This window comes from Tachyglossus aculeatus, chromosome 22 (assembly GCF_015852505.1).
Source record: "Tachyglossus aculeatus isolate mTacAcu1 chromosome 22, mTacAcu1.pri, whole genome shotgun sequence".
NCBI classification, from domain to species: Eukaryota; Metazoa; Chordata; class Mammalia; order Monotremata; family Tachyglossidae; genus Tachyglossus; species Tachyglossus aculeatus.
In genome coordinates, this window is record NC_052087.1 from 11,267,710 (window position 1) to 11,281,494 (window position 13,785).

The window sequence follows — 13,785 nt, forward strand, 5'->3', positions numbered from 1 at the left end:
ATCATGATATGGTTAGGCCTCAGTGAGTGATAAAAGAAGATGTTTTTGAAACACCTTTAATTTTTTTTTTTACACAGCGATGGTAGCAATGGCTTGTCTCTATATGTTGCCAACTTGTACTTCCCAAGTGCTTAGTGCAGTGCTCTGCACACAGTAAGCGCTCAATAAATACGTTTGATGATGATGATGATAGCCAAAGAAAGAAATAGACTACAATCGTTGATGACTACTAATTCACTAGGCACGAATGTTTTGTGAGAGAATTTGAATTTCTGTTGACATGACAGATTATTCTTTTGGTGGTCTGAATTCTAATCACCGCAAACTTTCATTTTAACAAAATTTGAAACTGTAGTATTCTGAAACTGACTCACTGTAGCTAAACAACACTTCAAGGAGACACACTATTAAAACATTCTTATAATGAGATATTTTCATTGTAATGTTTGAAACGAGTTAACTCTATTTTGATAACACTACAGCTCTATTAGTTTTATTCTCCTTTCAAGAGAAGCAGCATGGCTCAGTGGAAAGAGCCTGGGCTTTGGAGTCAGAGATCATGGGTTCAAATCCCAGCTCTGCCACTTGTCAGCTGTGTGACTATGGGCAAGTCACTTCACTTCTCTGGGCCTCAGTTCCTTCATCTATAAAATGGGGATTAAGACTGTGAGCCCCCCGAGGGACAACCTGATCACCCTGTAACCTCCCCAGTGCTTAGAATAGTGCTTTGCACATAATAAGTGCTTAATAAATGCCATTATTGTTATTATTATTATTAATTATGCTTTATTAAAGTCCTCCCATATAGAGGAAACTATGCATTTAAGACTCAAATATATAGTGGTACATTACAATTAAACCATTTTCTTGCCTTGAAATAATACTCCTTGGTTGAATTTTTCCTGTCATGTTTGTATTCCCCATGTTTACATTCCACTGAAAAATGATACTAAATACATAAGAAACCCAGACGGTCTGTAACACTTGGGTTTTCTTTTATTTAAACTGCTTCAGAGCTGTAGAAAGAAAAATGATGGAAATCGTGGGGGGAAAGAATGGGGAGGCACAGGCAAGAGTTTTTTTTCTTTCTACAGCTTGATAGCTGCTCTCAGCTTTGCTGAACGCCCTCTGGGATTTTCCTGAACATCCTGGGCGTCAGGAGTAAGCACTTTTTTGTGGATCATTTCCCACTCGGGGTGAGACGTGCCGCCGGAGGATTCTTCTTCATTCTCTCGGTCGACGTTCCCTCTCTGCGCTTGCGTTATCTTCCTTCTCCTGCTAAGGTTAAACTTCTCGGTCATGTCTATCTTAAACAGGAACCGCTTGACGACCCGATCCTCCAGGGAGTGGAAAGAGAGGGCGACGAGGCGTCCTCCGGGTCTAAGGAATTTCTGAGCTGTCTTCAGTCCCGCATAGAGTTCGTTGAGTTCATCGTTCACAAAGATGCGAATGGCCTGGAAGGTTTTGGTGGCAATGTGGGTAGATCTCTGAAGCAAGTCCTTCCGGGCATACAAAGCGGAATCAGGAAAGGCCCCTGGAAACAGGTTTGGACAACAACAACAACAAAAATTGCATGAATTTCTCTTTATACCAACTTGCTGTTCTCTTAGGAACTTGCCTCCTTTAGGACTGGGATCACAGGACCTCCTCTTAAGAAAATTCTTACATTACTTTGGCCAAATCCCTGCCATGGAAGCGGTGGTATCTGTGAGTAGACGGAGCTCCTCTGTTTCACGGATCTAACAGGTTAAAAATAGAAAAAGGAGTAATAGCTGACTTCCTATTGGCCGAACTTTTATGGAGAATTCTGACTTTATGTTAAATATCCGCCTTTCGTGTGGGTAATTTCATGCCCAACATGATCGCGGACTCTTAAATTGTGCCCATAATTGGATAATTGCACTCTCAAATTTGTCTGCAATTGCATTAATTCTCTCATGATGACTAATTGCATGTGGTTAATTGCACCTGGTGGTGGCTGATCAAACCCCTAATTAACCAATCACATGCAATAGAGCACCTGCAAATAATTTCAACCGCAGAAACACGTGATCTCGGAAATCTTCGTAATCTGGAGATGATCTTGCTGCGATAGTGCAGTTGGGCATGGTAAAATCCCCTTTCAGAACTTACAAAAGCAACTGATCAGCAGAGCAGTGAGAGAATGTCTGTAATAATGTCTGTAAGAACATGTATTTCAAGACAATTTTGCAATAAGAACCAGATTTTAGTGCCTTTTTAAATCTAATTTTCTAACCTGATTGTGCATTATGGCTTGTGAGTTCAATAGCTCCCTAGCGCCTTGAAAGAGTTAATGAGTTTCCTAAGTCTCTACCTCACCACTTTTATACTGACAGCACCGAGCGATGATTAGTAAGAGTTTCACAGAACTTCCACCGCATGTGAAATTCTGAACTACAATTGCTGTCACAATACTGCAAAATAGTTTTCTCCTCCCTTGACTAGAAAGGGAAATGAAACTGTTCATTTGCATTTAATAGTAAGGAGTGTTGATGTGGAACGTGATAGCTCTTTTTAGGAAAAAAAAAACCGCTTTACAAGTGCACGCTGTAGAATGACTTACAATTCCTACTTAGATGAATTGTTTAGTAGGGCAAATCCAGTAACACCTCCGCTGATCTTCAAACTTCTCCCCACCCCCCCGGGGATGAGGGAGCGTGGTCGTGGGTTCGAATTCCAGGGACGAGAGAGCGTGGTCATGGGTTCGAACCCCGGGGACGACTTCTAGACTGTGAAACCACTGTTGGGTAGGGACCGTCTCTATATGTTGTCAACTTGTACTTCCCAAACACTTAGTACAGTGCTCTGCACACAGTAAGCGCTCAATAAATACGATTGAATGAATAGTGAGAGTGCATGGGATAAGTGTGGGCCTATTGGCTAAGTGGCAAGGGTTATCTCAGTGGTACCTGAGTGCCTTGACTGAGTTACTGCCTTTCTAAGTATACAAGCTGCTTCCTTTTCCATCAGTAGTATCAGGCACTGAGTTTGTAAAATGTGTTTATTCCCTCTGAAGAAAGTATAACCCAAATATTTACGTTGAACCCAACTCTATTCTTCCCCGGGGCGACTGTCACAATCTGTAAACGTGAAAGAAAAACACCCTGAAAAGGAGTCCTTAATATCTATTAGCCCTTTTGAACTCGGAAGAGTTAAAACATGATCTGAACCGATTAAGGCCTTGAATTAAGAGAAGAGGAGGTGAGACAAATGTGGAACTCTATTGCTGCCTGGGGATGACAGGCTCTGGAGACTGATGTCAAAAGTTTCACTGCAAAGGAGCTCACGCCAGATGTGAAGTTCCTTATGTCTTCGGAAAGGCCTGTCCATTTGGCCTGCACTCTGCCCTCCCTCCCACCATCCAGGCAGCAACGTTGCCTAGTGGAAAGAGCACTGGCCCGGGATTCAGAGGAACTGGGTTCGAATCCCGGCACTGCCAATTGCTTGCTGTGTGATCTTGGAAAAGCCACCTCTCTTCTCTGTGCCTCAGTTTCCTCAACTGTAAAATGGGGGTAAAATCCCATTCCCGCCTACTTAGACTGGGAGCCCCATGTAGGACAGGGACTGTGTCCAACCTGATAAACCTGTATCCACCCCAGTGCTTTGCACATAGTAAGCATTTAACAAATACCATAAAAAAGTACCCCACCCCTTGGTAAAGTAGGCTTGGGGGCAAGTCCGCCTTCCAAACAAATTGAATATTTTGAAGGATTTGAGGTTCTGTCAATAGGGGGATTCAGTGGGTATATGCCAATAACTCTAAAAATGATTCTGAATCTTCAACTGACAGCAATTTTTTGATGTTTTCCCCATAAACTGGGACCTGATTTTTTTTTCATTCTTTCATCCCACATCTCCTCCTTTCCCTGTGACCACTTTAGATTAGATGTTCCTTGAAGGCAAAGATCACATTTACTGTGTAAGCACTTAGTACAGTGCTCTGCACACAGTAAGCGCTCAATAAATACGATTGAATGAATGAATGAATTTCACTACACTTTGCCTAGGACCTTGTACAACGCTCTGCCCATGTTAGTGAAATTAAAAAAAATTGTGTTGAAGATAGCATATAATCCTTATTCTTCATAGGCATCATAGCAAAAAGCGTGGCAACTCAGTATGATTTAAAATACATCCATCCACTACATATAGGCTGGAGCAATTTTATTTAGAATGGAATCGCTTCATCCCGTCTGACTAAATGAAATGGGTGAAATTAAGGAAAGTCCTGAAGAAATGAAATGATGCATCTTGGTACAATCATTTCTTGTCTGTCAATTTTTCAATTGATGTTGCCCATTTAGATAGCTGAAATTTACATCTGAATTGGGCTGAATTTAATTAACCTAAATCCCACTGGTTGCTTTACAGTCACATGGCCTGAGGAGAGTATTTCCCGTAATTACACTCCAGCAATCCCCTTGACCTCTAATTTCACAACTCAGGTCCTTACATTTTAAGCTTCCACACTATTTTTCTTCCCCTTAAATTCCCACTTTCATGAAAGGTCAGAATCTCAACAGGTATCATCTTACTAGTCATACTTCCCGGAGGTTTGATGGCTATTTGGGACTCCCTGTTAATCATTCCCTCGATTTTTGACCCTCAGGGAGCAATGCATTTGGTTCAACCACTAATTCCAACGAAGGTGGTTTCATTTTCGGCCACCAAAAGATGACGGTGGCAGATGTAAACTCTGAGGACACTGGTCAGTGTGCTGAAACTACAATTTGGGAAGAAAGAATTTCAGCCCAGAGGCTGTGTTGACAGAGGTAAAACATTATCATTTGGGCTAGTTTGTGATTTTGTGTGTGTGTGTGTGTGTTTGGGATTCTAATCCCATCTCCATTACTTGTCTGCTGTGTGACCTTGGACAAGTCCCCTAAATTCTCTGTGGCTCAGTTTCCTCATCTGTAAAATGGGGATTAAGACTGTGAGCCGCATGTAGGACTGTGTCCAATCTGATTATCGGTGCTTAGTAGAGTGCCTGGCACATAGTAAGCACTTACAAAATACCAAAACTATTGTAGGAGTAGAGAGTAGGTGAAGAGAGGAAGATTCCTTTTCTAGAACACCTAAATTGACTTCCGATGGGGCATATGGACTCTAGAGCGTAGGCTCGCTGTGGGCAGGGAATGTGACTGTTTATTGTTGCATTGTACTTTCCCAAGCACTTAGTACAGCGCTCAATAAATACAATAGCGTGAATGAATGAATATGTCAGTGCTGTGCTCCTGGCCACTTTTTTTAAATTCCCAGAAGTCTTTGAGGGTGACACTTGTACTTCGCAAGTGCTTAGTACAGTGCTCTGCACACAGTAAGCGCTCAATAAATATGATTGATGATGATGATGATGATGACAAAGGAACCAGGCAAGGGGGCACTAAGCAGTCAATCAATCAATCAATCAATTGTATTTATTGAGCGCTTACTGTGTGCAGAGCACTGTACTAAGCGCTTGGGAAGTACAAGTTGGCAACATCTAGAGACAGTCCTTACCCAACAGTGGGCTCACAGTCTAGAAGGGGGAGACAGAGAACAAAACCAAACATATTAACAAAATAAAATAAATAGAATAGATATGTAGAAGTAAAATAAATAAATAAATAAAGAGAGTAATAGTCCTATGTTCTATCTCAAAAACTAGAGTTTTCTCCAAAGTCAATCAATCAGTGGTATTTGTCGAGCGTACGACAGTATGCAGAGCATTGGGCTAAGCTTCCGGGAGAATATAATACAGAGTTGGTCGACACAATCCCTGCCCACAAGGAGTTTATGGACTAGAGCACAAGTGCTAAGTGCCTGGACCAGCCTGAAAGCAGTTCATTCGTTCATTCATTCTATCGTATTTATTGAGTGCTTACTATGTGCAGAGCACTGTACTAAGCGCTTGGGAAGTATAAGTTGACAACATATAGAGACGGTCCCTACCCAACAATGGGCTCACAGTCTAGAAGGGGAGACAAAGAACAAAACAAAACATATTAACCAAATAAAATAAATAGAATAAATGGGCACAAATAAAATAAATAGAGTAATAAATCCGTACAAACATATATACATATATACAGGTGCTGTGGGGAGGGGAAGGAGGGGGAGAGAAAGGAGGGGGCTCAGTCTGAGAAGGCCTAGTTGCCATCAATGCCACTCAACTGGGAGCAGTGGTGGCAGCGAGAAGCAGCGTGGCTCAGTGGAAAGAGCATGGGCTTTGGAGTCATAAGTCATGGGTTCAAATCCCAGCTCCGCCAATTGTGTGACTTTGGGCAAGTCACTTCACTTCTCTGTGCCTCGGTTACCTCATCTGTAAAATGGGGATTAAGACTGTGAACCCCCCGTGGGACAACCTGATTACCCTGTAACCTCCCCAGCGCTTAGAACAGTTCTTTGCACACAGGAAGCGCTTAATAAATGCCATCATTATTATTATTATTAGTGAAGTTGGGGATCTGGGGTTGGGTAGCTGAAGAAGTGTGAGACCTTGCCACGATCACATGATGGCAAGGAGAAATGGTCAGGAGGGGAGGGAGTGGTCCTCAAGTCTGTAAACTCATTGTGGGCGGGAGATGTGTGTGTGTAGTATTATATTGTGTTCTCCCAAGTACTTAGTACGGTGCTCTGCACACAGTAAGTGCTCAATAAATATGACTCCATTCATTAATTCATTCAATCATATATTTATTGAGCACTTACTGTGTGCAGAGCACTGTACTAAGCGCTTGGGAAGTACAAGTTGGCAACAAATAGAGAGGGTCCCTACCCAACAGTGGGCTCACAGTCTAGAAGTGGGAGACAGAGAACAAAACAAAACATGTTAACAAAATAAAATAAGTAGAATAAATATGTACAAGTAAAATAAATAGAGTAATAAATACGTACAAACATATATACATATATACAGGGGCTGTGGGGAAGGGATGAGTGGACTGGAGGTGTAAGACCAGCCTGGCACAATGGTAACCATGACACTGTCCTGTCCTCCCCTCATCATCATCATCATCAATCGTATTTATTGAGCACTTACTGTGTGCAGAGCACTGTACTAAGCGCTTGGAAAGTACAAATTGGCAACATATAGAGACAGTCCCTACCCAACAGTGGGCTCACAGTCTAAAAGGGGGAGACAAACCAAACATACTAACAAAATAAAATAAATAGAATAGATATGTACAAGTAAAATAAATAAATAAATAGAGTAATACATATGTACATAAAATAAATAAATATCCCCTCCTTCCTAAGCAGAGGGACATGACTGTCTGGCTGGAGTTATCTTCTGAATGGGAGTCCTCCAAGGGTGAGTTAGCTTAAGCCAACATACTAGAAGTTGAAATAATATTAAGAGTAGCAACAGTATTCATTAAGCCAAGAAGAAATCACTCTAAATGCCCCTTATATTCAGCTGGGTTGTTACTGGGGCTGACGCTTATGTATCTGCTCTTTTCTGGGAGAGCTGGCCTATGGAACCTTTACTCTAAACCTGAATGGCTCTTTATTGCTGGACGTTTTAACTGAACCAAAAAATTAACTCTGCATCAAGTTGCAAGAATTTGGCTTTCTGTGCTCAATTCCCTCGGGGACAGAGGCATTGTCAGTCTTAAATACTGTGCATCTGGTGAAGGAGACAACTGCCCTAACCCCATCCCCTGGGAATGGTAATGAATACTGTGGCTTTTGTCCTAGCCACTCTATTGAAAATATCTCATTGTTAACTCAGGTTATTAAGCTGTACGGTTGCCTCTCACATTTTCATCGGCTTTTCTTAATGGCGGGGTCAAATGAAAAATAGGTGGTCCTATTTTCTCTTTCCAAAGACATCAGGGCAGGTATTCCAGACTGCTTTTGTATTATTCGGAATTTAGAGTTATCCAGAAGATTACAGCAGGGCTTTATTCCAACCCAATCTACGAAAGACAGATAACTACGAGGGAGCCTCTCCGCTGATGTTCTCTGCTTAAAAACTGGCCCTTGATCTTACTTGCTTAAGCTGTGAGAAGTGATCGAGGTGCCCAGGAATCAAGAAATCAACTGGGAAAGTGGAGGCCAACCTTTAAATACTGAGAAATAGAAAACACCCAAAGAAAGAAGGGGTAACTGTTTCCTTTAGAATCAAAAGATTGGTCAGGTAGCAGATGATACTTGGGATCTACTGACAGATTCCTTTTTGGAAAGGAAATGGAACTTTTAACTGTCAAGGGCAATCACTGATGTTCGTTGTCTTTCTTTGAAAACAAGTTTTAGGAGATTAGCAATGTGTTGTGTAAGTACACGTTTGTGTGTGTGTCTTTATAGAGGGAGAGCAAGAGAAAGAGTTCCCCTCTATATTTGTGGCTTGTTATATAATAAATATACTTAAATTCACTGCAAAAGTAATATCTGGATGAAAGGGTTGCCTCAAAGGCAGTTCATAAAAAGCAAGCAGAGAAGTGTTTAGTTTGATAATTGTCAAGGAAATATTAATCAGATGATAACCTGCTCTGTACAGAGCAATCAATCAATCGATGGAGTAGAGTAAGTGCTTGGGAGAGTACAATACAACAGAGTTGGTAGGAATGTTCTTTGCCTTCAAAGAGCTTTCAGTCTGGTGGGAGAGGCAGACATTAAAATAATTTACAAACTGGGGAAACAGTGAAGTAAAAAGATATTGACGTAAGTGCTGGTGGGGTGGGGTGAGGAAAGCATCAAAGTGCTGAGGGGACATGGACCCATTTGTAAAAGCAATGCGGAAGAGAGGGAGAATAAGAGTGGGGAGCAAGGGGTCAACGGTGAGAGAGATGGAGGTGAAGTAGAATGAGGAGGTTGGTGTTAGAAGAACGAATGTAAGGGCTGGATTTGGGGGGAGGAATGACGGTAGGTAGGAGAGAGAAAGCGAGAAAGCTGAGTGAGTGCCTTAAGGCCGACGTTAAAGTTTCCTGTCGATGTGGTGATTGGAGGACAATCATTGGAGGATTTTGATGAGCAGGGAGATGTGAGTAGAACGATGATATCAATCAATCAATCAATCAATCATATTTATTGAGCGCTTACTGTGTGCACAGCACTGTACTAAGCGCTTGAGAAGTACAAGTCGGCAATACATAGAGACAGTCCCTACCCAACAGCGGGCTCACAGTCTAGAAGGGGGAGACAGAGAACAAAACCAAACATACTAACAAAATAAAATAAATAGAATAGATATGTACAAGTAAGATAAATAAATAAATAGAGTAATAAATATGTACAAAAATATATACATATATACAGGTGCTGTGGGGAAGGGAAGGAGGAAAGATGGGGGAGATGGAGGGGGGACGAGGGGGAGAGGAAGGAAGGGGCTCAGTCTGGGAAGGCCTCCTGGAGGAGGTGAGCTCTCAGTAGGGCCTTGAAGGGAGGAAGAGAGCTAGCTTGGCAGATGGGCAGAGGGAGGGCATTCCAGGCATTCCAGGCCCGGGGGATGATGTGGGCCGGGGGTCGACGGCGGGACAGGTGAGAACGAGGCACGGTGAGGAGATTAGCGGCAGAGGAGTGGAGGGTGCGGGCTGGGCTGGAGAAGGAGAGAAGGGAGGTGAGGTAGGAGGGGGCGAGGTGATGGACAGCCTTGAAGTTCTGGACAGGGGTTGGGGGAGGTTGAGGCCTGGAGGCTGGAACATTGTTCGAAGATGTTGGGAGAGTAAAATAGCCAGTACACGTGACAGGTGGGAGGAAGCAAAACAGTATAAAGACATGTACATATGGGAGCGAGTACCCAAGGGCATAGGGGCAGTGAAAGTGCTAAAGCATTACTTGAGGGAGAAATAGGGAAAGGAGACGAGAGTTTGATCACAGACTGCCTGGAGGAGATAAGACTTTGGAAAGGCATTGAAAATTAGGAGAGCAGAGACCTATGCAACATATTGAGTTTTATAATAATAATAATAACAATAATGGTATTTGTTAAGCGCTTACTATGTGCCAAGCACTGTTCTAAGCACTGGGGTAGACACAAGGTAAGCAGGTTGTCCCTCGTGGGGCTCACAGTCTTAATCCCCATTTTCCAGATGAGGTAACTGAGGCACAGAGAAGCAAAATGACTTGCCCAAAGTCACACAGCTGACAAATGGCAGAGCCGGGACTAGAACCCACAAACCTGACTCCCAAGTCCAAGCTCTTTCCACTAAGCCACGCAGTTTTATATGAAAAAGGGAGTGGGAGGCAACTAGCCTTCTCTTGCACTTTATTTTGATTTTTAAGGCTAGTTTGAGGAATACAGGCTTTACAATATTTTTACTTGGGTTTAGGACAGGGGATCTTTTTTGGTACTAGTTAAAGCCCATTTCCCTGGGAAGTACCAGCACAAAAACATTTAGTTTTTCAACCACTGACTGACTCATCCTGGCCCTAACTTCCAAATAGATCTCAACATGTTACTCTATTGCTTCCTCCCCATTATAGTTTAGTATACTGACAAAAAAGCAGCGTGGACTAATGGAAAGAGCACAAACTTGGGAGGCAGGAGATTTGCATTGAAATCATGGACATATCACTTTGCGTCACTGGGCAGGACACAAAACTTCTCCGTGCCTCAGGATCCTGATCTGTAAAATGCGGCCAATGTGGTAAAATGCGGTAAAATGATGAAGGACCTGTTCTCCTCCTCCTCCTCCTCCTTGGACTGCGACCCTTGTCCTTCCCAAGCGCTTAGTACAGTGCTCTGCCCACAGTAAGTGCTAAATCAATTGACTGAATGAATGAATAATCACTATTATTATTCTCTGGTCCTCAGCTCCCTATAATTTTATTTATTTATAATGATGTCTGTTGACTTGTATTGTTGTCTGTCTCCCCTCCGCTAGACTGCGAGTTCGTTGTGGGCAGGCATTGTCTCTCTTTATCGTTGGATTGTACTTTCCCAAGCGCTCTGCACACAGTAAGCGCTCAATAAATGCAATTGAATGAATGAATGTGGGTCAAGGAGTGTGTCCCATCTTCTTACATTGTATCCACCTCGGTGCTTAGTTTAATCATCCTTATTCATTATTACAGTTTCCTTAACAGATTTCAAAACCAGAATGAATTATCTGGACTGAAATCCGAACTCTCCCAGATCTAGGACCTGATTCATCTTGAGAATGGAGGATTGTGGCCACGTAAGAAGACCTGGGTGGTTGTCTTGGCCCCACCACTGAGTTGCAGTGAGGCAAAATGATTTGGGGTTGAAAAAACTGACCGATATTTAATTATGCATTCTTTCTCCTGGCCAACACAATAAGTCCAATTAGGACCATTATACAGAAGGTCTCACTGAGGTCACTATTGAAGACAGATAACCAGCTACCTGCAGGCAACGGTTTACAAAACCTCTACTATTCATAGCCTTTTGATTTAACTAGGCCCGTCTACATTAGGCTACAGTCTTCCTTTCAAGTCGTTTCAGCAGAGTGCATCTCAGGGCTCACTTTCAAACTTTTTGTACTTAGTCTAATATTTTACCTTCCAATTCATCATCGGCAGCAGCATCATCTATTGCATACGTGTCGGATGCACAGAAACAGGAGCTGGAAAACGTGCCTGCTGTAATGATTTCTCCTGACTCACCAAAGAAACTCCCAGTAGTCAAAGGAAATCTTGCTTAGTAACAATCTGCACTATGTGTAATAATAGAACACAATTTGTCTGGGGAACATGTAAGATACATTTCATTCATAAAAAAAAAAAATACACCAAGCTTCTGGCTAGATAAATCATTTGAAATCCCAGAGAGAGAAATTATCATTTTTAGTTCTGGGATACCCTTATGCTACTTACACTTCTTAAAATGTAATGGATTCACATGTTGAAATGTACTGAAATTTTTAAGCTTGGGAATGAAATTAGCAATGTGCTGGGGCTGTCAATGTGATGCATTGCAATTCCCCTGAGTGGGAGACAGAGCTGGAGTTTAAAAATTAATTCAGCTATTGCATCTGTTTGCAGGCACTTGTGTCTGTTGGATTTGCATCATATTTAATATGTCCCTGTGACGCAACCCCATCTCCTTAGCCCAGTGTTAAATTCCTCCCAACCTGAAATGTGAGGAATGTTACAAATTTCAAATTGCTAATTAAAATCTGGAAATTTGGATGGTTCTGAATGAAACTAGTTTCTTCTTTTGGAAACTTCTCCAGTGACTCTAATCTCCGATCCAACTGAACCGAGGGTTGAAGACAACAGAAACTCATAATTGGTGGCTCACACATTACATATCCGCATCAAAGTTACTAGCTGTTGTAAAAGGCTGACAAAGAATCAATCAATCAATCAATCGTATTTATTGAGCACTTACTTTGTGCAGAGCACTGTACTAAGCGCTTGGGAAGTACAAGTTGGCAACATATAGAGACAGTCCCTACCCAACAGTGGGCTCACAGTCTAAAAGGGGGAGTTTAGTTCCCCGGTTGAACAAGGAACCAGGAATCAAAAGTGGAGCGAAACATTTGAAATTTCAAATGGGCAAATTAAATGATAAACATAATAAATAAACTTAATCAACACAATGACTTATTTATTTTCAATAAACTGAATGCTACCTAACTTCTGGATTAACCAACGTGATTTAGAGAGCAAAAATGGCGTCCTTCGTCCTAGTATGTCATCTGAATCCACAGACTTAAGCGTTACTTCACAACTGGTTGTAAACTATACTGTCAGTTCCTTGACGGCGATATTGTGCCTACTCTACTTCATTGTTCCAAACGCTTATATGAGCACTCTGCATAAAATAAGCACTCAGTAAATCCTATTGATTAATTGAGACTCAGTAACCAGCCTTTGTCTGGACAAAGGTAAGGACCTAAATTGAATTTTATAGGGTTAAATTGAGCCCTCTTTCTTTTTCAGATTACAGCATACAGTATGCATTAATAAATACCAGCAACTTGTTGACTGCCCTCTCTGAGGTTCTAGCAGTGGAGCTGATGGCTCGTGGGAACTGGGATCAGTTTGGGTTCCAAGAATCCATCCATCCATCAATCAATCAATCATATTTATTGGGCGATTACTGTATGCAGAGCTCTGTACTAAGCTCTTGAGAGAGTACAGCGCGACAGAATTCCCTGTCCAAAAGGAGTTTACTTCTGCTTGACACTTCTTCCTCAGTCGTAGATATTATTCTTACCCTTGCGGTTAGGCGGGTGAAGAGAGCGTGTCAGCAATTAGGCAGGTTCACTGTGTTCCAGTCAAGCAGTGGCATCTATTAAGTCCCCACGGTCTACAGAATACTATACTAAACACTTAGCATAATATAAGAAAAGCAAAAGACACCATTCCTCACCTCAAGAAGTTTATGTCCAATCTAAATGGTGTCAGATAATAATAATAATAATGATGATAGCATTGCGTTTACCATATACAAAGCACTGTTCTAAGCACTGGGGAGGTTACAAGGTGATCAGGCTGTCCCACAGGGGGCTCACAGTCTTAATCCCCATTTTACAGATGAGGGAACTGAGGCCCAGAGAAGTTACGTGACTTGCCCAAAGTCAACAGCTGATAATTGGCAGAGCCGGGATTTGAACCCATGACCTCTGACTCCCGAGCCCGGGCTCTTTCCACCGAGCCAGGCTGCTTCTCATAGATATTATTCTTACCCTTGCAGTTAGGCGGGTGAAGAGAGCCTGTCAGCAATTAGGCAGGTTCACTGTGCTCCAATCAAGCAAAGGTATCTATTAAGTCCCAACGGTCTACAGATTACTATACTAAACACTTAGCATAAAATAAGAAAAGCAAAAAGACACCGTTCCTCTCCTCAAGAAGTTTATATCCAATCTAAAG

General features: G+C 42.1%; 1 protein-coding gene across 2 annotated transcripts in view; it reads right to left on the bottom strand.

Moving 5' to 3' along the window:
• Nucleotides 1-908: 908 nt before the first annotated feature.
• The window catches only part of METTL15 (methyltransferase like 15), a 187,101-nt gene continuing 174,224 nt past the window's right edge, over nt 909-13,785 (bottom strand). For both annotated transcript variants that reach the window (XM_038765174.1, XM_038765172.1), the window contains exon 6: nt 909-1,534. In XM_038765174.1, coding sequence (XP_038621102.1) covers nt 1,089-1,534 — 446 coding nt within the window. In that variant the 3' untranslated portion in view covers nt 909-1,088. The remainder of the gene's footprint in view (nt 1,535-13,785) is intronic.